Genomic DNA, 27,622 nt, shown 5'->3' on the forward strand with positions numbered 1-27,622 from the left:
TGGGGTAGAGGAAAGCACAGGAGGCAGAAGTCCACCTGAGAAAAACGATAAAGAGAAAGGTATGAGGTCTCTAGGCATACAACGTCAAGGTCTCTTCAATGAGTTTTAATATTTTATACCAGAATCAGTCAAAAGGCAGGTACTGTACCAAGTACACATGGTTCTGAATGGAAATTAAGTGGTTTTGCCACAATAATACAATCTTGCTTTTATGAGAGTCTCATGTGTTGACTTGAGTCTTAGAGAAAGGAAAAGTCATCTTTGGCTGGTAGCGCCTTTTTCTTTGTTCATTCGTGTATGGATCCATTTGCGTCTGAAAATCACTGAGGACCCCGATCCAAATGTGAGACCTGAACTGCATGTATCAGCATAGTGAACCCACCAATCTGGGGATCTGCTTCAACCCTGTCCTGAACTCTTCCCACCCAAGTCTCCAGTAGCTTTCATGCTCCAAATCTAAAAGATATTTTTCTGTCTTTTTCTTGTATGACCTTCAAGCAGCATTTGACACTGTTACCAGTTACTAAGTATCTCTTAAATCTCTCCTATTTCCACTGCCAAACCCTAACTAACCCTATTCTGTTACAATCTCTCTCCTGCCTGGTAACATTAGCCTTAATTTTTCTAGTGCAACCACTTCACCTTGTTCAATGAAGTCTACAAAACAGTGCTGTGATCTTGTGCCTCTTTTGATTAAATGATGCCCCATTGTTCGTAAAACTTTAGCGTTCACAAAAGGACTTGTCCTGATTTGGCCTCTCTGGCCCCATGACTTACTTCTCTCTCTACTCTCTTTGCTCTGGCCACATGGCCTTCTTACATGTCCTCTAATGCAGTGGTTCTCAATTCTGGCTTCATATTAGAATTACGTATGGAGCTTTAAAAAAAAAAAAATACTATTGCTCCAGAGATTTTGATTCACTGGTGTGAGATGAGTTCTAGGCATCTGGATTTTCTTAGCCAGGGTTGAGAACCACTTCTCTAAAACATCAAACCCTTTCTTAACTCAAGTCCTTAGCAGATACTGTTTCTCTGTTCAAAAAACTCTTCTCCACTCCCTCCACCCCCATAATCTCTAGGTTGAAATTAAAACTTCTTTTAAAGGTGAAATTCCTGGATATCCTTTACTAGGTAGCTTCCTTTAATAATCCTTATAATTCCTCTTTAAGACAACACGATTTGTTATTTGTTTCAAGTTTGCTTTCCCATAAGATTAAAGCCAAAAACTATATATTTGCTCCTGCTCTAGCCCCACTGCCTAGCATGTAATAAATATTTTTAAAAAAAATCTGATGGTTAATTGAAAATGTCTGTGTCCTGGGGATTCAGCTTTGGACAGATATTAAAGAACTATTTAGCCCCCCATCTTCCTATAACAAAATTCTTGGCTGGGAAGGAAGAGTTATAAGGATGGCAAAGACTTTTTGATGAGGGAAGTGTGTATTTGGGGTCCCATGTTGAGCCTAGATCATGTTTATCATAAGATCCTAAAATGTCTGGAGAATTGGTGTTGTAGGCCCCACATCTTCCTGGAAGAAAGCTTTCTAAGGAAAGACAGCTGAGGCACAAAACTAGTTTAAAGAGAATGATCCATATAGAAAGATCGGGGCAATTCTATATAGAGCCCAGTAAACTCTCTTTCAAGGATTTCTCTCACCAATCTTCCTAGGAGTGTAAGTCATAAGTAAAAACTCAATGAACCACAATGCTGAGAGTGCACAGTGTGGTTACACTGGTTCTGGTGGCTTCTGCAGCAGTGGGAAATAATTTAACCGGCTTTGGGAATCAGGGATGAACTAATTCTGGGTGTAGCCTTCAGCTCTCTCAGTATCTGGCCTTGCCACGGTTGGAAGGATGTGAGAACATCAGCAAACACATCGCTACCTTTGATAAGACACCAACACAGACAGGAAGGTGAAGAGGTAAAGGCACTGGATATTCATACCCTCAATTCATATTCTTCTTCGCTCTGCATTTTGGTACTTTGCTATTGTCAAAGAAAAGGAGATTCTAGTGAGCTAGAGATGAAGGAAAAGGTGCCAACTCACATAATATTCAAGAGGACCATGTCCATGTTTCCCTTTGAGCATTCCCAGGATTGTTTGGGAATTACTAGAGGGGAGCTCGAATTCCCCCAGAACTATGATTATTATCGTAATACCATTTCCCCCCAGGCTAAGGTGGCATCAGAAACACATAATGTATGTGATTTGAAACATCTGAGGCTTAAGTAACTAGTCAAATTGGCATGACTCCAATTTCTCTGGCCAAGAATGACAACAGATATTGAACAAAAATGTCAATGATATAAGATATATATAAAAAGCAGATGGTCAGCTTAAAGAAGTCAAAATAATAAATATGGAAGCTTAAGGTTCACCAGGCTGCTCCTAGAACCTCGTATTATGAAAAATATTTCAAAGTACAGATTTCCAGGATTGTGACCATTTCATCATTTACTGTGGGTTTCCAATGAAGAGCCATAGTGATTAAGGAGTAACTGAAAATGAGATAAAGGAGAATTTATCCATATAATGGAAGTTAAAGCCAGAGTGATAATCATAATTCCCCAGAGAGGCACTGAAAAATTTCTGGGAACACTGGTGAACATGTGATAGAGTCTGAAGAATAACAAAAAAACCTAATTGGGGAAAGCAGGTGAAGTTCCTGGCCAATTCCTTTAACTTCCTGGATTGACATCACTACAGAACCAGTTTATAGACATTAGACAATCCTTATCACTTGCCGATGTGTGCGCTGGCTTCTGGCATTACATTAACATTAGCGGTCCCTAGAGTGCCGGCAAAAGCACGCCCACGACAAGGAGGGGACATGCTGTAAGTCAGTTATTCAACAAAAAAAATGGGGTACCAAAGTAATACAGGCAGAGCAATAACCTGGTGATGGAGTTGTAGTAACAAATGTGGCTCCATGAGAAAAAGAGAAGCGAGCTAATAGATAGGAAGCCGAGGTCCGTGTTATTATAGATCAACTAATTGGCCATTTATTACTGTGAAGCAAGCTCCAAGATTGGGAAGAAATAGTCCACTTAAAAAGTGCTTCTCAATCCTAGCTGTACGTCACAATCGTGGGAGCCTCGGTTTTGTTTTGTTTTTCATGTCTGGTCTTGAATACAGACCTATGAATTCTCTGGAGGTGTGACTGAGGAATCAAAATCAATATTTTTCAGCCACTCAATGTACAGCCAGTTTTGAGAACCAGTGATTTAGATTCGAAGTGTTACAAATTGATTTCCAAGGACTAAAGCCCAGTTAGAACTTTGTCTGAGGAAAGTTCCCATTGAGGCAATAGTCCCAAAAGATCATTGCTGATATAGAGACAGAATGTTCAGTTAGTTACTGTCCAGAGAAATGGGTACTAGTGTATTTCTGGCCAAATTGAAAGAAAATGGTGACAAGGACAAAAAGGTCTAACTTCAAACTAGACAAATCACCATTTATAGTTCCATGTCACAGTGAGAGTTGTCTGCCATATGGAAAGTTTTTATTCTCCAAGTAATGATAACATGCGATGTGGTAATAAGCAACATAGCAAAGAATTATTCTCTTAAGATTGAGTAGGATCATGTTTGCTGTTGTTAGGAATCAATGATGGATATGATATAAATATTTTAGAGAAAGGGGCACCTGGGTGGCTTAGTCAGTTGAGTGTTCAGCTCAAGTCATGATCTTGGGGTCGTGAGATTGAGTCCCATGTGGGGCTCTATGCTCAGTGGGGAGTCTGCTTGAGATTCTCTCTCTCTGCCTTTCTCTCCGCCCTTCCCCTTGCTCATGCCCTCTCTCTCTCTCTCTCTCTCTCTCAAATAAATAAATAAATAAATCTTAAAAAAAATATTTTAGAGAAAGAAGAATAACTCCTGCACCACTCAGTCTGAGCCCAGGCCAGAGACTGGGGTGTTAGGAAATGTTCAGTGTGCTCTTACCTGGGAAGGTCATGACAGCATACTTGTGTCTACTGGGGAAATGCCAGTTTTTAGTTCACATCCCAAACAGGAAGTTTCTCTTACCATCCTAGTTAGTTCAGGCTGGTTTAACAAGATGCTATGGACCAGGTGGCTTAAACGACGGAAATTGTGCACAGTTCTAGAAGCTGAGAAGGCCAAGATCAGAGTACGACGGATTCAGTGTCTGGGTGAGGTTGCTCTTCCTGGTTTTCAGATGGCCACCTTCTCTTTGCATCCTCATGTGGCAGAAAGAGAGAGAAAGCAAGTTCTCTTGCATCTGTCTTATAAGGGCACAAACCCCATCTTGGTGTTTACCCTCATGACCTCATCTAAACCTCATTTTCTCCCAAGGGCCCATCTCCAAATACCATCACATTGGGGATTAGGGTTTCAACATACAGTTTGGGAGGGGACACAAACATGCAGTCCACATATGGACTTAATAGACAGGCATATAGCCCTATCCATTGGAATAGCTCTCGCATACCGCAAAGGCAGGACATGGATCCCACAGGGCATTCCATGCTGGAGTCAGAGGAGCACTGAACAGACAGTAAAGGGCTTTTGTCAGGGTGACAAATAACCAGTGGTGGGCATTTGCATATGCATTAGAGGGAATAAATGCCCTTAGAAACAGTATTATTATACAGCAGGACCTAAAAAAGAACTTTGAGTTATTTCAGAAATACAGACTGAGAATTTCAATGAACAGTAGTATTGGGTCTGATGCAAGAAGGTGACATTGCAACAGAGGCTTGCATAAACAAGACAAGGACGCACACAAGGCAAGAGATGCTTTTCCACTAGGCGTTTTCCAGTTTCTTCAATAAAGAATTGGAAAGTCTTAATGGAACCTCATTGATTATCATTGATAAGTTTAATAGCTATACACCAACCTGTATGTGGTTCTCATTCTAAGGCATGAACTGTTCTTCAGTAAGGCTCGACTTCAGTCATCCTGCTGGTATTTTTATCAAGAGACCACACTGAGTAGATTGTACTTACCAGTTACACTGGTGTGCAGGGGAGCTCCTGGTAACGAACACGGCGAACAAAATTTCTTCTGGAAATGCTAATTATAGAAGCACAGTGGTTGGCTGTACAAGGCCACCATTTAGGCCAAGAAGCTATCACAGATTTAAATTAGAGTTTGTTCTCAACACGACGAGCTCTTGGATTTATATTCCAGTCCAGTCTCTGGGAAGGAGAAAACTACATGTGATGCCTCAGAGGACTGCCAACATTGATTCTTTTCTTTTTCCTGATACTTCCAGGAGAATATAGCTACCTGCCTGTGGGATGCATACTCAGGCCTGTTGGGTGATCAAGCCATGATTCTCGCTATGAACTCCAGGTACAGAAAGCTCTAATGTTCTCCCATTTCACTGACTGAAGATCTTTAAAATGCAATAGAGAAAAATCGCAATTGTGGAAAACAGAAAACGGCTCCAAATCCCACCATCTTAACTCAGCAGCTACTATTTCTTTCTTTCTCGTGTTCTTCCTCAATTCTTAAGTATTGTACGGACCAGCAGGTAATCTAATTATTGTAGAATAATAAGATTTGCTGTAATATTTTTCCTTTTGGCCTTATGTCTTAAGTTCTTCTTTTTCTCCATACTCATATTTTCATTTTAATGGCAGTGTAAGATTCCCCAATTTGGAAATTTTTTAAATTATATTTTATTTTGCCAATATTATGATAATCATTTTTGTACATAAAAGAGCATATCTTCTCGGAAATATTTTTTTGAAACAGCATTCTGAGAGGGACGTTACTGATTTAGAAGATAGGCAACCCCAAAAATGCCCTGCTGCTGGGAATCCTAACTGGTGGACAGCCCCAGCTTCTGCCTCTGCAGATCCACCAGCATGACCATCCAGGCACCATGGTGGGACAGTCAACTCCAGTGGGTGACTTTGAATCTAGGAAACCCATCAGCCTGGCTGAAGCCTTCCTGGAAGTTGCTGTTGTCTAAGACCCTTTCTACCCTAACCCTCCTTCCTTCCTTCTCGCCTTGTCTTAGGAATCTCATGCACCTCTCATCCTGTTTTGGCATCTGCTTCCCATGAACCCCAACTATTACAGAGGGAATGAAAGCTTCTTAGAGCTTTCAATAGGGAGTCAGTTTGCTGTCCAGAAAAACCTCACTGATAATGTATGTTTCTTCAAAGCCTAGTCACAAGAAGATATAGATACGTACATACATTTTTCCACTTTAATGATTTAATAGGGTCAAAATTGTACTTCATTAGTGTTTCAATTTGTATTCCTTTCGAAAAAAAAAAAAAGCAAGACCCAGTATTTTCTGTATGTTTATATATTGATGAATTTTCTCATGTGGGCATTTTCTCATGGTCTTTGCGGCTTCATGAGGATTTTGGTGGTGGCATAGACTCAGTAAACTTCTCCTGGCATCTTTATGGTTTTAAAATTTTTATTCTTTTCGATCTTGTCAGAATTGATTTTAGTGTCGTTGCTATACATTTTTTCTTTCACTTTTTTGTATGGCCTCTGGTATAAAATTAACTCCACATCACAATTTTACTGTTATGCTCACTTTCTCCTAGTTTTCTGTTGCTTGATTTTTGTTACTCTCTAGACTAGAACAGATATTCTTTATGTTATGAACTAATTTAAATCATCTTCACGATTTCATTATACGAACCAGAAGTCAACACACTTGGCCTAGGGGCTAAATCCTACTGTTTTTGCAGCCTGCTGGTTTTGTACATTCTGAGAGATAAGAATGTTTTCTACTTTTTTTTTTTTTTTTTTTTGAGAGAGAGGTAGTGAGAGTGGAGAGAGTTGGAGCAGAGAGAGACAGAGAGAGAGAGAATCCTAAGCAGGCACCACACTCAGTACAGAGCTATGTGAGGCTCAATCTCATGACCCTGAGATCATGACCTGAACCGAAATCAAGACGGAGCGCCTAAATGACTGAGCCACCCAGGGTCCCCCCTCCTTTTTTTTTTTTACATTTTTGAATGGTTGGGGCAGATTAAAAGAAGAAGGATATTTCACGACATGCAAATGCTATATGAAATTCAAATTCCAAGGTTGGTAAACAAAGTTTTGTTGGAACACAGCCACATTTATGTATTTATTCATTCATTGTCTATGACTGATTTTGCATTAGGATGGCAGACCTGAGCAGACAGAGTCCATTTGGCCAGAAAAGCCTACTATACATGTCATCTGGACGGTCACAGAAAATGTTTGCTGATCCCAATACAGATATCATTTACTTAAAATGCTTCATTTCCAAAAGCTTGTTTAAACTCTGAATGCTTTTTTATATTCATCTGTATAAGGGAATAGTTATGTGTTTAAGGGTTCCAAGCTGTTCTTGAGTATCTTGATGGCAGTGGTAGATATAGGAGTGTGATAAAATTGTATAGAACCAAACACACACACACACACACACACACACACACAAGCACAAATAAAACTGGGGAAATCTAAACAAGACGGTTGGAAGGAGTCAATATCAATATCCTGGTGGTGATATTATATTACAGTCTTTGGAGAACGTTACAATTGGGGAAAACCGTGGGAAATATATTAAATGTTTCTCTGTATTATTTCTTACAACAACATGTAAAGCTACAAATATCTCAAAAAGAGTTCTAAGAAAACATTCTGAACCAACATGAAATATTGTCAATAAATTAGTGCCACATCTTCTTTATTCATTCGTCTATTGAAGGGTGATAGAGTAGCTCAATTTTTAACTTTTTGAGGAAACTCCATACTGTTTCCCAAAGTGGCTGTCCCAACTTGCATTCCCACCAACAGTGTAAGATGGTTCCCCTTTCTCCGCATCCTCTCCAATATTTGTTGTTTCCTGCCTTGTCAATTTTTGCCGTTCTAACTGGTGTATGATGGTATCTCAATGTGGTTTTGATTTGAATTTCCCTGATGGTTAATGATGTTGAAGATGTGGTCCATATATATATTATGGAATATTACTCAGCCATCAGAAAGAACGATTACCCACCATTTGCATCGACCTGGATGGAACTGGAGGGGGTTATGCTAAGTGAAATAAGTCAAGCAGAGAAAGACAATTATCATATGGTTTCACTTATACATGGAACATAAGGAATAGCATGAAGGACATTAGGAGAAGGAAGGGAAAAATGAATGGGGGGAAATCAGAGGGGGAGATGAACCATGAGAGACTATGGACTCCAGGAAACAAACTGAGGGTTTCAGAGGGGAGGGGGGGGGATGGGTTAGCCCAGTGATGGATATTAAGGAGAGCATGTATTACATGGAGCACTAGGTGTTATATGCAAACAATGAATCATGGAACACTACATCAAAAACTAAGGATGTATTATATGGTGACTAACATAACATAATAAAATAATAAAATAAAATAAAATAAAATAAAATAAAATAAAATAAAATAAAATAAAAAAGTAGTGCCACATTTGGCCAGGTAGGGGAGATAGAGTATTTACCGAGGTATTTTCTATCCCACATTAGGAATTCTCTAGAATTTACATTCTCTTCCATCGTTTAGAATTTTATTGTGGTGCCACTACTAAACTGTTTTGACTTAGTGCTGCTTTGTAATAGATTTTATTATCTGATTGAACTGGATCGTCCTTATTTTCTTGATCATTTCCAACACAGTAACCTATGATAATCCCTCCAATTTATTTTTCTAAGTGGAAGGTAAATATATTTTATCAACTTCTGATGAAAATGTCCTGAAATTTTAATTGCACTTTCAGAGTTTGTAAAATAATTTGAGAATAATTGACATTTATAAATAATCTTCCTATGTATAAATCTATCTTTCTAACTATTCAAGTTCTGTTTCATGTTCTCCCTTAAAAGTTTGAGGTATTTTTACCATAGATTCTGTACATTACTAGACTGATTTCTTATTTATATTGTATTTTGGTCCCCCCCTTCTTATTGTTTGGACAGCAATTTCTGATATGCTAGGATGCATCTGGGATTTTTTAGGGGGGATATATTTATCCTGTGCTTGAGCTCACGAACTATTTTTATTAGACCATGTCTTATTTGAAAAACAACAAACTCTAACACAATATTTTAAAATAGGAAATTGAACCCTTATGTTGTTCCTGTTTTTAATAAAAACTCTTACACTACTTCTCAATTAGCAAAATGTTGGTTTAAATAAAACCTTTCAAGAAATTATTCAAACTATTCCTTTTTCCTTAAAAAATGATGTTGATATTTATTAAATGCTTTTTCAAGCACAATTTTTAATTTAATCTACTATAGGTATGTGTTAATTCGTAGTTTTTAGAATATTGGTCCATCCTTATATTCTGATGATAAATCATAATTGGTGTTACAATATTTTATTTTAAAAAATTATTATTCTAAAATTTTAAACTTAATACTCATAAATGAAATTAGTTCATTTTTTATTATTTTCATTCCAGTGTAGTTAACATACAGCGTTATGTTAGTTTCAGGTGTACAATCTAGTGAATGATTCAGCAGTTCCATAATTACTCAGTGCTCATCAAGATAAGTGTACTTTTAATCCCCATCATCTATTTCACCCATCCCCCACGCACCTCCCCTCTGGTAACCATCCTTAATCAGACTCTCTAGTTAAGAGTCTGGTTTTTTATTTGTCTCTTTTTTTTCCCCCTTTGTATGTTTGTTTTCTTTCTTAAATGCCACATATGAGTGAAATTATATGACATTTGTCTTTTTCTAAGTGGCTTATTTTGCTTAACATTATACTCCTAGATCAATTTATGTTGTTGTAAGTGTCAAGATTTCATTCTTTCTATGGCTGAATAATATTCCGTTGTATAGATATGCCATTTCTTCTTTATGCATTCATTTATCAATGGACACTGGGGCTGCTTCGATAATTCGGCTATTGTAAATAATTCTGCTATAAACATAGGGGTGCATGGATCTCTTTGAATTAGTGTTTTTGTATTCTTTGGATAAATACCCAGTAGCCCTACTGGATTGTAGGGTAGTTCCATTGTTAATTTCCTGAAGGATCTCTATATTGTTTTCCACAGTAGCTGCACCAGTTTGCATTCCCACCAACAGTGCAAAAGGATTCCTTTTTCTCCACATCCTCGCCAAAATCTGTTGCTTCTTGTTGATTTTAGCCATTCTGACAGATGTGAGATGATACCTCATTGTGGTTTTGATTTGCATTTCCCTGATGACGAGTGATATTGACCATCTTCTCATGTGTCTGTTGGCCATCTGGATGTCTTCTTTGGAAAAATGTCTATTCATGTCTTCTGCCCATTTCTTTATTTGTTTCTTGTGTGTTGAGTTTCATAAATTCTTTATATATTTTGGGTAGTAACTTTTTATTAGACACGTCATTTGCAAATATCTTCTCCCATCCCATAGGTTGTCTTTTAGTTTTGTTGGTTGTTTCCTTAGCTGTGCAGTATTTTATTTTGATTAAGTCCCAGTAGTTTATTTTTGTTTTTGTTTCCCTTGCCTCAGGAGACATATCTAGAAAGATGTTATGGCCAAAGTCAGAAATTACTGCCTGTGTTCTCTTCTAGGATTTTTGTGGTTTCAGGTCTCACATTTAGATCCTTAATCCATTTTGAGCTTATTACTGTGTATGGTGTAAGAAAGTGGTCCAGGGGCGCCTGGGTGGCACAGCGGTTAAGCGTCTGCCTTCGGCTCAGGGCGTGATCCCGGCGATCTGGGATTGAGCCCCACATCAGGCTCCTCTGCTATGAGCCTGCTTCTTCCTCTCCCACACCCCCTGCTTGTGTTCCCTCTCTCGCTGGCTGTCTCTATCTCTGTCGAATAAATAAATAAAATCCTTTAAAAAAAAAAAAAAGAAAGTGGTCCAGTTTCATTCTTTTGTATGTAGCTGTCCAGGTTTCTCAACACCATTTGTTGAAGAGATTGTCTTTTTTCCCATTGCATATTCTTGTCTCCCTTGTTAAAGACTAATTGACATATAATTGTGGGTTTATTTCTGGGTTTTCTATTCTGTTCTATTGATCTATGTGTCTGTTTTTGTGCCAGTACCATAATGTTTTGATTTCTACAGCTTTATAATATAAATTGAAGTCCAGAATTGTGATACCTCCAGTTTTGTTTTTCTTTTTCAAGATGGTTTGGCTATTCAGGGTCTTTCGTGATTTCATACAAATGTTAGCATCATTTGTTCCAGTTCTGTGAAAAATGCTGGTTTTGCATCTATGTTCATCAGAGTTGTTGGCCTGTAGTTCTCTTTGTTGTGGTATATTTATCTGGTTTTGTATCAGGAGAATGTTAGCCCCATAAAATGAATTTGGGAATTTTCCTTCCTTTTCTACTTTTCAAAAAATTTGAGAATAGGCATTAACTCTTCTTTAACTGTTTGGTAGAAGTCACCTGTGAAGCCATTTGGTCCTGGACTCTTGTTTGTTCAGAGTTTTTTGATACTGATTCATTTTCATTGCTGCTTATCGTTCTGTTCAAGTTTTCTATTTCTTTCTGTTTCTGTTTTGGTAGCTTATGTGTTTCTAGGAATTTATCCATTTCTTCCAGGTTGTCCAATTTGTTGGAATATAATTTTTCATAATATTCTATTATAATTATTCATATTTCTGTGGTGTTGGTTGTTATTTCTACTCTCTCATTTTTTATTTCATTTGAGTCTTTTCTCTTTTTTTCTTGATAAGTCTAGCTAGAGGCTTATCAATTTTATCGATTTTTTCCAAGAACCTAGTTTCATTGATCTGTTTTATTGTGTTTTTAGTTTCTGTTTCATTTATTTCTGCTCTGATTTTTATTATTTCCTTCCTTCTGTTGGTTTTAGGTTTTGTTTGTTGTTTTTTTCCTAGCTCCTTTGGTGTAAGTTAGATTGTTTATTTGAGATTTTTCTTGCAGCTTGAGGTAGGCCTGTATTGCTATATACCTCTCTTTTGGTGCGTCCAATGATTTGAACCATTGTGCTTTCATTTTCATTTCTCTCCAGGTAATTTTTTTAATCTCTTCTTTGATTTCCTGGTTGACCCATTCATTGTTTAGTAGCATGTTATTTAACCTCCATGTTTTGGTGTTCTTTCCAGATATTTTCTGGTTGTTGATTTCTAGTTTCATATGTGATAGTCAGAGAAAATGTATGGTATGACTTTGATCTTTTTGAATTTGTTGAGACTTGTTTCATGGCCTATAATATGATCTATTCTGAAGAATGTTCCATGTGCACTTAAAAAGAATGTGTATTCTGGGGCCCCTGGGTGCCTCAGCCAGTTAACCATCCAACTCCTGATTTCAGCTCAGGTCATGATCTCAAGGTCATGGGATTGAGCCCCATGTCAGGCTCTGCACTGAGCATGGAGCCTGCTTGGGATTGGATTGTCTCTCTTCTTCTCCCTCTCCCGCCCTCCGCCCCTCCACCACCACTTGCACGCACTCTGTCTCTCTAAAAATAATTTAAAAATAATGTGTATTCTGCTATTTTAGGATGGAGTGTTCTGAATATATCTGTTAATTTTATCTGGTCCAGCATGCCATTCAAAACCACCATTTCCTTGTTGATTTTCTGTCTGGATTATCTATCCATTGCTGTAAGTGTGGTGTTAAAGTCCCCTACTATTATTGTATTACTATCTATTAGTTCCTTTATGTTTGTTATTAACTGTTTTATGAATCCAGGTGTTCCCATGTTGGGTGCATAAATATATACAATTGTTATATCATCTTGTTGGATTGTCCATATTACTATTATATAGTGCCTTTCTTTGTCTCTTGTTACAGTTTTGTCATAAATTCTATTTTCTCCAAAGAGAAAAGCCGTAAGTATGGCTACTCTGGCTTTCCTTTGTCATCTATCTGCATGATAAATGTTTCTCCATCCCCTTGCTTTCAATATGCAGGTGTCTTTAGGTGCGAAATGAGTTTTTGTAGGCAGCGTATATAGATGGGTCTTGATTTTAAATCCATTCTGTCACCCTATATCTTTTGTTTGGGACATTTAGTCCATTTACATTCCAAGTAATAGGTATGTATTTATTGCCATTTTGTTACTTGTCTTGAGGTCGTTTTATAGCTCTTCTCTGATCCTTTCCTCTCTTGCTCTCTTCTCTCACAGTGTGCTGGCTTTCTTTAGTGATATACTTGGATTCCTTACTCTTTATTTTTTGCATAGCTATTACTGGTTTTCTATTTGTGGTTACCATTAGATTTGTATATTACCTTATCTGCATATATCAATCTATATTAAGTTGATCGTTGCTTAAGTTTGAGCTCATTCTTTACTCCTCTCCCCACCACATGTTTGGTATATGATGTAATACTTTACATCCTTTTATTTTGTGAGTCCCTGGACTGATTTTTACAGGTGTACTTATTTTTATTGCTTTTGTCCTTCCTACTTTTCTTACTCTTACTTATGTTCTCATAAGTAATCATACAGTCTCCTTTAACATTTCCTGTAAGGCTGGTTTTGTGGTCATGAACTTCTTTAGTTTTTGTTTGTCTGGGAAACTCTTTATCTCTCTTTCTCTTCTGAATTATAGCCTTGCTGGAGAGAGTATTCTTGGCTGCAGATTTTTTTTTTCCTTTCAACACTTTGAATATATCATGCTACTCCTTTTTGGCCTTCAAAGTTTCTGCTGAAAAATCTGCTGATAGCCTTATGGGGTTTCACTCATACATAACTGTCTTCTTTCTCTTGCTTTTAAAATTCTCTCTGTATCACTACTTGTTGCCATTTTAATTATTATGTGTCTTGGTGTGAACCTCATTGGGTTGATTTTGTTGGGGAATCTCTGTGCCTCCCTGGATCTGGATATTTGTTTTCTTCCCTGGATTAAGGAACTTTTCAGCTATTATTTCTTCAAATAAATTTTCTGCCCCTTTTTCTCTCTCCTCTTCTCCTGGGATCCCTATAATGAGACTGTTATTACGCTTGATGGAGTTGCTGAGTTCTCTAAGTCTATTCTCATTCTGCATAAATTTTTTTCTCTCACCTGCTTAACTTGATTACTTTCCATTACTCTGTCCTCCAGGTTGCTAATTCATTCCTCTTCTTCCTCTAGCCTGCTATTTATTCCATCTAGTGTATTTTTAATTTCATTTATCATGTTCTTCATCTTTGATTGGTTCTTTATATCTTTGTTAAGGGTCTCACTGATGTCCTCCAATCTTTTCTCAAGTTCAGTGAATATCTTTATGATCATTACTTTAAATCCTTTATCTGACATATGACTTATTATATACCCATTTTGCTTAAGTCTTTTGCTGTGGTTTGGTCCTGTTCTTTCCTCTGTCTTTTTTCCTCTGTCTCCTCATTTTGTCTAACTCTCTGGGTTTCTGTGTTAGGAAAGTCATCTCTGTCTCCTGCTCTTGAAAGTAATGGCCTTATGAAGAAGAGGGCCTGTAGCGCTCTGCATTGCAGTATCTCTGGTTGGCCAGAACCTGACACTTCAGGGTGCCTCCTGTGTGTGTTGCATGTGCCCTGCTGTTGTGTCTTATCCCTTTCCCCTTCAGTCTATTCATCTGCAGTGGCTCTATTTGCCTATGGGCAGTGGCTTGTCCCTGTGGTGTTAGTGGAGCAGTCTGGGGCCCCCTTGGGCTAGAGTTGAGTCAAATCAGGCATTTGCCATAGACGAAGTAGCACCAAACTGCAGGGCCCTTTTCCTGTGTTGCCCCCTGAGAAATTTTTGTTCATGGGTGGGGCCTGCAATCAAACCAGTTGTCTGCCCCCACTCCCTGCTGCGGCTACCCTCTGACTGGTATGTGTGGTTATCTTCCCCTCGCTGTAGGGCAGAGTCATTTTGGAGTGGGGGTGGCCATTGTTGACACTGCTTGCATGAGTGTGCAAGGCTTGTGGCTCCTGATTGAATAGGCCAAGGGCGTATTGGAGTGGATATGCCACCACCAGTGGGATGGGGTGATTAGGGTGGGGCTCACAGTTTTAGGAAGGTGTGCATTAGTCTTCCATGAGGCTGCTGCCACCAGGGGACTGAGGTCCCACAAAATGGTCCAGGAGAAGCGATGCTGGCAAGGTTTATGCCCATCTTCTAGGGGAGGGGACGAACAGCACCAGGACTGAGGCAAGCTTGACTAGAAAGGGCACATCCACTGAAGCTGGTGGGTGGGGTAGAGGGGGAGCCGTTGGTGTAAGCAAGTCAGGTAGTGAATGCCTTTGCAGTGCTGGTTCCTGCAAGTGGCTGTGTGTTTATGCCGAAGGGCAGGGGAGTGAAGAGTGAAATGGTGCCTGCTAGCTCCTCGGGTCCTGGAGAAGTCCCTCAGGAGTCCTGCCAGTACCTTTGTTCCTGAAGGAGTTCCCCAGTGATTTCTGTCCCTCCAGGATGGGCTCTGAGATTAGTAAATAACACTCCATCCCATATGCCCCAGGGATTTTTCAGACTGCTGCTTTTTTTTTTATAATGATTTTTTATTATATTATGTTAATCACCATACAGTACATCCCCGGTTTTCGTTGTAAGGCTCGATGATTCATTAGTTGTGTATAACACCCAGTGCACCATGCAATACGTGCCCTCCTTACTACCCATCACCGGCCTATCCCATTCCCCCACCCCCCTCCCCTCTGTAGCCCTCAGTTTGTTTCTCATAGTCCATAGTCTCTCATGTTTCATTCCCCCTTCTGATTACCCCCCCTTTCTTTATCCCTTTCTTCCCCTACTGATCATTCTAGTTCTTATGTTCCATAGATGAGAGAAATCATATGATAGTTGTCTTTCTCTGCTTGACTTATTTCATTTAGCATTATCTCCTCCAGTGCCGTTCATGTTGTAGCAAATGTTGAGAACTCGTTCTTTCTGATAGCTGAATAATATTCCATTGTATATATGGACCACAACTTCTTAATCCAGTTATCTGTTGAAGAGTGGGACGCTTAGCTGAGTCACCCAGATGCCCTTTATTTTAAATGAGAAAAATTCTAATAGTATTCAAGTATTTTTAAATACTTGGAATTTTCTCATTTTTAAAATAGATTTCTCATTGTGATTTGAGAATAAAACATATACCCTTTTATATTTCGTAATCTTTTACAGCTTGTAAAAAACCTTTCACAAATATGATAAATATTTGTCAGCAGTCCATGATTATTGGAAAAGATAATCCTTGCTATCTCATTTAATGTAATTTATTTATAACTCCCTATTAATTTTAGTAAAGATCTCCTCTTTTGCAGAGTTTTTAATTTTTACTACCATATGCTGATGATTGAATGCTTAATCTTCTATGACTGTGTCTGTTTTTCTTGTATCTTTAATAGTTTTCTTTAATAATTTCTATTTCTCCTCTGGGAAACAAACTGAGGGCTTCAAAGGGGAGGGGGTGGGGGATTGGGATAGGCCAGTGATGAGTATTAAGGAGGGCACATATTGCATGGAGCACTGGGTGTTATATGCAAATAATGAATCATGGAACACTACATCAAAAACTAATGATGTACTGTATGGTGACTAACATAATGTAATAAAAAATTATTATTAAGGGGCGCCTGGGTGGCACAGCGGTTAAGCGTCTGCCTTCGGCTCAGGGCGTGATCCCGGCGTTATGGGATCGAGCCCCACATCAGGTTCCTCCGCTATGAGCCTGCCTCTTCCACTCCCACTCCCCCTGCTTGTGTTCCCTCTCTCGCTGGCTGTCTCTATCTCTGTCGAATAAATAAGTAAAATCTTTAAAAAAAATTATTAAAAATAAATAAATAAATAAATTAGATATCCTAAAAAATTCTATTTCTCCTTGTACTTTTAATAAATTAATACTTTTTACATTTTAATAATTATTTTAATAATTTAACTTTTTTCTGCGTGTTATTAGCTACTTTTATTATTTTAAATGATTGTATGTATATATCTTAATATTCTTTCATTTGAACTAAACATTGTATCATATTAAAATGTCCCTCCTGAGTTATTTGTGAGCATGTTTAATATAATTTCCCCCATGCTTTTATTAGGAAGCATTTACTTTGTTTTCTTCAATTGTGATTCTTCAAATTATACTTGCAAAAATATGTATGGCCTTTTGCTTACTGATCATACAGTAATTTAGTGAAGAATGCTTATTCTTCCTTCTCAAGTTCTTTTCTATATCACCTGGTTGTGCACCCTGGAATATAAAAAAAGCATGTACACCGAAATTTTTAATTCTAAGACGTCCCTTATTGTAAAACACACTAGTAATTTAATAACTACTCTTTTGAAAGCAAATTATATTTGGATCCAAAAAAAAAATAATGTACCCTTAGTGGCAATTGTCCCCGTTGACCCATAGATTTGCATGCGTCTTTCCTCTTTAGTATCACCAATGTCTCACACTCAACCTTCCTCACATTCAAAATTTGAAGATCTGTTTCCCATTAGCAGTTATTCATGGCCGTAGAGGTTCATGCTACTTTTCTAATCTTTATTCATGACTTGGAGCATTTTAGCATTTTTTAGGACTAGCAGTATGATTTCAAAGTACGTTGAAAAAACTATTTTCTATTTCATCAAAATCTTTATTTTGCATTTTTCTAAGCCAAGTTATTTATCCCTAAAAGTTAAATACCTTCCCCTGAAAATTCTACTGGAAGCTCTCGACAGATAGCTGTCCAGAGTCTAATAATTCATTAAAGCCATGAATAGTCAAATTAATCTTCCCAAGATTTGAAAATTATCTAATATATTCTAAGAGATTCCATTTCAAACAGTGGGCATTAGACACTTTGATTTTCCTGTCCAGTAGAGAAAAGATATTCTGAGTCCAGCATAAAATTTCCTACCTTACCATCTATATCACCATCTTTTCAAAAAATAAGAAAATACTTTTAAAAAAAATCAGGAAGAACTCTTATCTACATCACACATATCTAAGGAATAACAACTATGTCATAACTTATCTTTCCAACTGCTGATGGGCAGATTTATTTGCCAAGAATTGGAGGATGCATCCCAATAATTTCAGAAATATTAAAATGTACGAAGCATAGTATCCCGGTTTAGAGGAGATGTGGCAGTGATATATTTCAACTAAAGCTCAGCATGGCTTTGTGGGCTTGCCTGGAAATGTAACCACTCTTTACATTATTATGTCTATGGAGAAATATATTCTGGTTTCTAAATAACTGATTACCGATGATTTTTAAAAAGAAACTCCTTCCTTTATATTTAAAGGACCATTGTCATTTTTATGAGACTATTTAAAACCCACATGTTACATAAAGCCAAGAACTGGGCCTCATTTTCTAGTACATTCTCTCTTACGCGAGAAAAAGCCACTAAACGTAGGTTACATTTGTTCTCTCCTCTATTTAATAATTACAACTTTTTCTTACCAGCTTTGTAGATCCCTTACTGCAGTTTGAAACCCAACTGAAGATAATAGAGTCATCCTTTAAAATGGTATTTGCTTTACCAAGTCTTGAGAAAGTGAGGGACATGGGAAACAGTGACAATGAAAAAGAGGACTTGGAGGTGAGTCTCTACTTCCTTAATTATTATGAGACATTGTTATGCACCACAGCAATCCTGCACACTGCCCCTCCACAGGTCATACTCTTTGTTGTTATCTCCTTCCCCCTTTTGAGATACAATAGATTAACAGTATATTCCAGCATTAATCTATACCCCCTGGACTTCTTGTGAATTCCACAACTCATGGGATTTAATGGATGGTATAGGAGTTATAGGAACAAATGAGTGGAGAGATTTTTGGTTAATTGTTTTAGCAAGGACAAGAGTTGATGGGGAAATGCTGCAAGAGGGGAAATAGGAGCAAAGAAAGGTGGAGAGAGGAATATGCCTACAGTAAAGTGAGCAGTATCTCTGGCCTCTATTTCCTCAGCACAGCTGCATGGTGCACCTGCCCTAAAAGGTGGAGGTGCAGTTCATGGCACATGGTACTGAGAGAGGTCTCATCTCTACAGCTGCCTCTTTTCTTACCTTTAGTTTATGGGGAGAATGCAGGACCCCAGGACACAAAACCACAGATACTGAGTAAAATTATACATAATTTTATCTGGCTGGCTGGTTGTGTAACTTTTTTGTTTTTCAGAATTTATATCAAAATATTCTCAACATATTTGAGGACACTCTTCTGATCTTAGTGTCTAAAGACCTCTACAAACTGCAAATCTTAAAGGTAAAGTAAAGGGAAAATAAGCAATTTTGTTTACTTGTTTTAAATCTAAAGAGCTCGCTATATTTCACTTATTATTTCCCTTTTCCCATACTTACGTCTTCTTCAAGTATTGGTAGCTGAATTTTTTTTCTTTTCCTCACAAGCCATATAATTATCCCCCAAATGAAATCACTTCCCTTTATTTGAATTACAGAGACATACTGTTAAGAATTCAATTTTGGGAAGATGGCATCAACAAAACACTTAAGAAGCCAAATGTTATGTGGCAATGTAATAGTGAATACAATATGGGTTAGCAGAAAAGAGAGGGTGATTGGTTTGAACTACCTGCAGATCCATGCAACAATACTTCGATGGTGTCTGTATGCTTGCTTCCTCCCCAACAACTCTGGAGCTAAAGCATCCTATCTTCATGGATACCATGGTATCAGAGGAAAGCCTAACAATTGCCCAAATCCCCACTTATATCCAGACCTCACTGTGTTTTTAACATCCCAGGCAAAGACAGGGGACTGCTCAGGATGTCTTATGATCTTCAACTGCTTCTAACAGGATGGCATTAGGGACACCTGTCTGGAAATACTGGGAAACCAAATGGACTTAATCTACCAGGAGCATCATGAGTTTGTGCAAATCATAAAATACATTCAAGTAAAGCAGAATTGGTATCTGTGAAGACAAGAAGGAATATGAGGGAAAATAAAATATACGGAGTTAATTTGTGCCTAATTTGAGTCAAATATTTTCTGTGCATTTAAAAAATTTAACCTCACAACCCTTTAAAATGGTTATTATTATCCCATTATTACAACCATCTCCCCATGCACGCTCTTTCAAACAATAAGCCACTGTTTTGGTTTGGTTTTTTTGAGTATTTACTCTACATCAGGCACTAAGCTGAATACTTCATATATAGGTTATCTCATTTAATCCTTAAAATATCCCTCTGAGGAAGTTACTATTATGTTCCCCCATTTTGCTGATAAAGACATGGAAGCAGAGAGAAGAGCGGTAATATGTGTAATGCTCATGAATGGGAGAGCTACTCTAACTTCGTAACCTGTTACTTATCCATGTTGTTTTTATACCTTCCATGTCTAGAAACTCACTTGATTCTCAAAAAGAGCTAAAATCCCACTCCTGGAAAAGGCAAAGGCTGACCCCCCTGGGATTTAGAGACTCTTCTGCCCTAGGAAAGGGACGTCAGCACAGGTTTATACAATGAGAGCAAGTGAAAGGGAGGAGATTTAGCATAAATACTGCGGACTCCAACGGAGTGCCTTAAGAAATCTGTTAGTGGTGGTTGGTACGTGAGGCATATGCAGTCATCTTCCCTTCCCAAGCTTGTAAATACATTCCTGCATCTGAAGATTTAGAACAAATAGAAGTTACAGCAGGATGGAGTTGAATCCAAATTAGCAAGAACTTTCTAACTGAGCTGTCTCCAGGAATATTCTCTGCAACTATGAGCCAGAAAATATCTGAGTGTTGAATCTGCAGAGGAAATTCTGCAGTAAGATGACATTTCAGGATCAGATGACATTTCAATTCTTTTTTAAAACCGAAAATCAGATCCTGTGATTAGAGAGAAAGAGAGAGAGAGGATATGTACTTTGAAAGAAAAAAAAAGGAGAGGCAACTAACAATCCCATGATAGCTTCCTGTTAAACTTTTCCTGATGATGGACACAGCGATGCACATCATTAGTAAGTATTTGGTGTATAAAATTAAATAACATACAACCTGAGTGTAGTTGCTGCAGTAGATGAAGTAGTATACTAGATAGCTTGCCGTGTACAGCTAGCTTGTTGTCATCTGTTGGAGATAAATGTAGGTTAGATGTGAAATAATCAGGGGTCCATGGAGACCCTTGACTCGGTAAAGTTGAAGACTAAACAGAGGGGACTTGTAGAGATGGAAACACCATGCTCTAGGATGATTCTTATGTTTTCCACAGGACATGGCTGTGTGGATGAATGAAGACAGTTCGTACCTGCAGGAGAGAATTGTAGTGATCATCAGCAGGGTGCTGAACTTTGCATCCAGGAGAGTCAAGGGATATGTAAGTCACACAGTGCCATCGCGCCACTGCTTTTGAAGACTGCATTTCTGTAGAGCTGCTTTCCAAGTCTTGGGTCTTGAAAACTATGAGCATGCTGGCAGGTTGGGATATTAAGAAAAGAGCCAATATACTACATGATTTTATGTCAATCAGAGCAGAGTCTCTCAACCAATTGATGAAGACCCTTTATGCTTTCCACAAACAGAATGAATGTGTCAAAATTTTTGCTGACTCTCTGGATTCTCCTCTGTGGCTCTCGATCAATGTTATCTGCAACCTTATACATCCTTCTATCCCTTCTATCCCCACTTTCCTTCTTATTTCTCCTTTTCCTAAAATATTTTTAAAACCATTATATATTTATTATATATTTATTTGAAATTTATACAAGTAATTCCTGAGTCTTCTCATTGTAAAACATGAAAACACCCTAATCTCCCCCCTACTATGCTGCTGTGATATGGGTCCTGCCAGAAAGCCTTCTGTGTACACACCCACATAGACATGCACAAACTGAGATACATCGTTTTTTGCTCAGTGCTTCTTTATTAAAATCACATTATATTTACACATGGTTCTGCAATTTGATTTTTTTCACTGAACAGTATGTTCCTCAGATATTTTCATAGCAACAAGTGTAGAGTTATCTCATTCTTTCAGCCAAAGCATATATCCCATAGTTTTAATGTATTGTAGTCTACTTATAGATGGACACTCAGGTATATTTAGGTTTTTCCTAGTTCAACAATATACAAATGGTCATCTTTGTTCAAGTATGTATGTACTTAGAAATACTTAGAAAGATCAAAGATCAAAGAGTAGGAATAGTCTCTAATTCCTAACACTACAAAATTATCTCCAATTTGTATTCCTGCGGATGTTAGAGAGGTTGTTTCCCTACACCTTCACCAACACTGGGAAGTAATTGGACTTTCTAATTGTTGCATTTCAGACGAAGAACAAATAAGCATCTCATAATTGTCAGTATTTGCTGAGGTTTTCTATATTTTTCACAACATCGTCACCTTCCTTCTCAGAAATCTTACTATCTATGAACATTTCTCTCTCTTATGGATACTGTGTATTCAGCCTCTGTTTTGCAATTCATCCTTAACTGTGATTTTTAAACATTCACTTCTAATTGCTTATCTGATTGTTTGAATAATTTCAGGAGCTCAGAATAAAGAGGATCCGACACATACATTCATGATATCATCTTCATGTAGTCATTTTCCGCTACTTATGCAAATAGCTTCCAGACATATTGAGACAAAAAGCCTAGATAAACCTTAGAACATATCTGAATTTTTACTATTTTGTTTAAACTCAGCTTTAGGATGTTATATACTTACATGAGGAAAGGTAGTCCATGATGTTCTTTGCATCACATTGATTCTCTATTTCAAAAGAAAGATGGAGTGCTTTGTTTTAATCTTCTAGTTCTCTGGTTCTCTAAAATGGTTGGCTATTCATTCAAATATTTGAAAGGCTAATCATACAAAATTTTGCAGCAAGGCTTGAGATTAAGTGTAGTTCACAACTCTGGCCTATTTTCTGCTCAGTTCCTAAATGTTTCATGCCCTCAGCAAGTATTTGATGGTGACTGCCTGATTGAGATCTATTCACATGCTTCTATCTGCTTTTGCATTTTCATTCAATATACATATATTCATTCATTCATTCTAGTGAGTTCCACTCAGGCAACAGGTAAGACATTTTGGAGTTTTGTCATCTTCTATCATCTCTCAGTTTCGATTATGTTCATAAAGTTCATTCTCCCCTACACATAGTTCACCCCTCAATTGTGAAAAAATAAATGTGCACTTCTGTGGTAGAAAGCTCTCATGAATTGAGGGTTCCTTCCTGTAACTGAGATATGTGTGAGAAGCCAAGTAGGATAACCTATTACTTTGTTCTGCAATGTTCAGTAGGTGCCACCAGGTGGAAGCACACTAGCATTTTCCAGAACGTGGAAGCTAAGCTAGCATCAACCAGTTCATCAAAGTCAAGGAGGCATAAAAAGTCAACTTTTCTCTTTATGATAATGTTCTCTAAAGATGGTTAAGTCCATGAAAGTAATGGAGGCCAAAGGACAAATATATGAAATAAAACAGTCAAATGTATTATTAAATTAAAAGCTAAGCTTCCCACAGGCCTTGTCTGAGTACCTCTATGTCTGACATATTGAAGATAATCAGTGAAGATTTGTTTTGCCCTTCTCTAATTATGTGTAACCATCCATTCTGTTCTCAGGTGCTGCCCATTCACTGGAAAGACTTCTTGTTTTTTTTTGTTTTGTTTTTTGTTTTGTTTTGTTTCATAAACTACCCTAGCCATTGTCTTCCAGAGTCTCAGAGGCCCTTATCCTATTGAACAATCCTGACTACCATTTGTATTCTATCAAAAATACTTTTTAATGTAGTAATTCTCCTTATAGGACCTATGTGCTATCATGGTGAAAAAAACTTCTACACTCAAAGAATATGCGTCCCTTCAACTAAACTATTCAATTTTCAAACAGGCAAGGAAATGTGAGCTAAACATGTTACCTTATATCATTAACATAAAAATTTTCCCTGGGTTTGTTCCTTAGGCACATCAGCATTTGAAAGGTGGGTGGGATTTAAGGAGGACGATGGCAGTGGAGTAGGAGGACGTAGACTCACTTTGTCTCATGAATACAAGTAGATAATTAACAAATTATCCTAAATACCCCAGAAATCTGAAGATCAGCAGAACAAACTCCACAACTAAAGGTAGCAAAGAGTCCAAATCAAAGATGGTAGGAAGTGTGTTCACACAGTCTGGGAGAGAAATGAATCATGAACGCTATGGTGGGGAAGGGCAAGAGATAGAATAGCACAGAGGGAAGCACACAGGAAGATGATTTCTCCATAGCAGTTGGCTTGGAATGCAAGAGGGGCCAAATTTCCTAAGTTCTTGCAACCACTGGGGCTTAAAGCCTGGAGTTTTAAAGGTCAGCAGGCTTGGCTCTGGGAAAGCCACAGGGTGCTGCTATTAGAGAGAAGGCAGGACAAACAGCGTGCGGACATACAGTGTGGAAACAGTGATATGAAGAGCACTCGAGGCACACGGTGGGGACATTATTTGTTCTTCTCCGAGTGTGTCCCAGAGAGGCAGCATTCATGGAGAGACTCCTCCAGGAGCAAAGGAACTCCCCTGCCCCTCAGAATTAACCCAGAGCCACGCGTAGGGACCAGCACAGCACCAACACTAGCTACCTAACTTTCTTACACCAAGCCCTGACACCCCATGATCCAGTAGAACCACCCTTCCCAATCACGCTTGCCTTAGTCCCAGCCCAGTAGGCCCTCTTTCCCAGAAGAATGGCCCAAACCCCTGCCCACACTCAGTCTCCTGACCTGGGAGTTTTGCAGGGTTTCCGTTCTGGTAGTGGTGGTGACAGGTCTCATCTCACAAGCAGACCAGAGCACACATAGTTAAAACTTGCCACATTCAGGCCTGGAACCAAACACTGCCCACAATAGGTAAAGAGAATCTCTGCAGACAACTGGCCTGAAGGATAAGATGGCCAGGACAGAACAGCAGAGTGCACACAGCACACATTGGAGATATTCCCTGAAACAACAAGCCCTGGGGAAGAGGGGACACTACACTGCAGGCTGCTACAGGATCTCTTCTTCATAAGGCCATTACCTTCAAGAACAAGGATATGTAGCTGACTGTTCCAACACACAGAAGCAGGTACAGAGACTTAAACAAAATAAGAAGACAGAGAAATTAGTCCTAAATAAAAGAACAGGACGAGGCCACAGCCAGATCTAAGTGAAAAACATAAATAACATGCCTGATAGAGAATTTAAAATAATGATCATAAAGACACTTGCTGGACTTGAGAAGAGAGTGGAAAGCATCAGTGAGAGCGTTAACACAGAGATACAGAATGACATAGCATAGGTAAAGGGCTCAATAAATGAAATCAGAAAGAGGACTGATGGAATGAATAGCAGGCTTGGAGAAACTGAGGAACAAATCAATGACCTAGAAGACAGAGTAATGGAAAGTAATCAAGGTGAACAAAAGAGAGAAAAGAATTATACAAAATTATAATAGACAGGGAACTCAGTGATTCCATCAGACATAATAACACTCATATTGTAGGAGTCCCAGAAGTAGAAGAAAAAAGCAGGGAGAAATTTTATCGAAAAAAATAATAGCTGAAAAGTTTTGGGGAAGGAAACAGACATCGAGATCCAGGAGGCACGGAGATCATCCAACAAAATCAACAAAAGCAGACTCGCACCAAGACATATTGCCATTAAAATGGCAAAATATAGTGATAAAGAAAAAAAAATTAAAGCAACAAGACAAAAGACATCACTCAGTTACAAGGGAAAACCCATGAGGCTGGCAGGAGATTTTTCAACAGAAACTTGGCAAGCCAGAAGATAGTGGCATGATATATTCAAAGTGCTGAATGGGATATATCTGCAACCAAGAATACTCTATCCAGCAAGGCCGTTATTCAGAAAAGAAGGAGAGATAAAGAGTTTCCCAACAAACAAAAACTAAAGGAGTTCATGACCACTAAACCAGCCCTGCAAGAAATACTAAAGGGGACTGTCTGAGTGGAAACCAAAGATCACAATTGGCAGTATAAAGATAGGAAATACAAAAGCAGTAAAAAAAATGAATATTTCTGTGAAAAGAATCAGTCAAGGAACTCACAAAATAAAAAGATGTAAAATATGACAACATATACCTAAAATGTGGGGAGAAGAGAAGAGAATGGGTTCAAATTTAAGTGACCATAAACTTAATATAGACTGAAGAGGTTATATACAAACCTAATGGTCACCATATATCGAAAACAACTAGTAAACATGCGAAGAATAAAGAAAAAAAAACCAAATATATCACTAAAGAAAACCAGTAAACTACAATAGAGAGAAAGACAAGAAAGGATCAGAGAAAATCTTCAGAATCAGCCACAAAACAGGTAATGAAATGGCAATAAATACATATCTAACAATAATTACTTTGAATGTAAATAGATTAAATGCTCCAATCAAAAGACATAGGCTAACAGAATGGTTAAAAAAACAAGACCTATCTATATGCTTCCTACAAGAGACTCACATCAGACCTGCAGATTGAAAGCAAGGGGATGGAAAAACATTTCTCATGCTAATGAACATCAAAAGGGAGTCAGAGTACCAAAGCATATGTCGGAAAACTAAACTTTAAAACAGATTGTAGGGGCGCCTGGGTGGCTCAGTCAGTTAAGCATCTGCCTTCAGCTCAGGTCATGATCCCCACTCAGTTGGGAGTCTGCTACTCCCTCTGCCCCTCCCCCTGCTTGTGCTCTCTCACTCTCTCTCTTTCTCTCTTGCAAAAATAAATTTAAAAAAATTTTAAAACAGATTGTAACAAGAGACAAAGAAAGTCACTATATAATAATAAAATGGGCTTTCCAACAAGAAGATGCAATTATAAATGTTTATGCACCTAACATGGGAGACCCAAATACATAAAACAATTCATTACAATCATAAAAGAATTAATTGATAGTAATACAGAAATAGTAAGGGACTTCACCACCCCACTTACATTAATGGACAGATCATTCAAACAGAAAATCAATACGGAAACAGTGGTTTTGAATGACACACTAGACCGGATGGATATAACAGACATATTCAGAGCACTCCATCCTGAAACAGCAGAATACACTTTCTTCTCAAGTGCACGGAACATTCTCCAGAATAGATCACATACTAGGACATGAAAAAACTCTCAACAAATTCAAAAAGATCAAAGTCATACTACACATCTTTTCTGACCACAACATTATGAAACTAGAAATCAACCATAAGAAAAAATTTAGAAAAACCACAAATAAATGGAAGTTAATAACATGCAACTAAACAATGAATGGATCAACCAGGAAATAAAAGGAAATTTAAAAATTACTTGGAAACAAATGAAAATGAAAACACATGGTTCAAAACCTTTGGAATGCAGCAAAAGCAGTTCTAAGAGGGAAGTTTATAGCAATACAAGCCGACCTCCAGAAGTAAGAGAACTCTCAAATAAACAACCTAACCTTACACCGAAAGGAGCTAGAAAAAGAACAACAAACAAAACCTAAAACCAGCAGAAGAAAGAAAATAATAAAGGTTAGAGCAGAAGCAAATAATATAGAAACTAAAAACAAAACAAACCAAACAAACAAACGAACAAAAACCCCAATAGAACAGATCAGTAAAACCAGGAGCTGGTTCTCTGAAAAAAATCAATAAAATTGATAAACCTCTAGCCAAACTTAATATGAGAAAAGAGAAAAGACTCACATAAATAAAATTATAAGTGAGAGAGAACTAACAACCATCACCATAGAAAAATAAACAATTTTAAGAGAATATTATGAAAAATGATATGCCGGGGTGCCTGGGTAGCGCAGTCGTTAAAGCGTCTGCCTTCGGCTCAGGGCGTGATCCTGGTGATCTGGGATCGAGTCCCA

The 27,622-nt window shown here is 38.0% G+C and overlaps 1 protein-coding gene across 1 annotated transcript in view; it reads left to right on the forward strand.

The window, feature by feature from the left end:
• The window catches only part of MROH9 (maestro heat like repeat family member 9), a 183,677-nt gene that overhangs the window by 114,319 nt on the left and 41,736 nt on the right, over positions 1 to 27,622 (forward strand). Inside the window, exons 11-13 of the mRNA XM_048225366.1 lie at positions 18,253 to 18,388; positions 18,969 to 19,055; positions 21,013 to 21,117. Coding sequence (XP_048081323.1) covers positions 18,253 to 18,388; positions 18,969 to 19,055; positions 21,013 to 21,117 — 328 coding nt within the window. The remainder of the gene's footprint in view (positions 1 to 18,252; positions 18,389 to 18,968; positions 19,056 to 21,012; positions 21,118 to 27,622) is intronic.

The sequence above is a fragment of the Ursus arctos genome, unplaced genomic scaffold (genome assembly GCF_023065955.2).
Source record: "Ursus arctos isolate Adak ecotype North America unplaced genomic scaffold, UrsArc2.0 scaffold_2, whole genome shotgun sequence".
NCBI lineage: Eukaryota > Metazoa > Chordata > Mammalia > Carnivora > Ursidae > Ursus > Ursus arctos.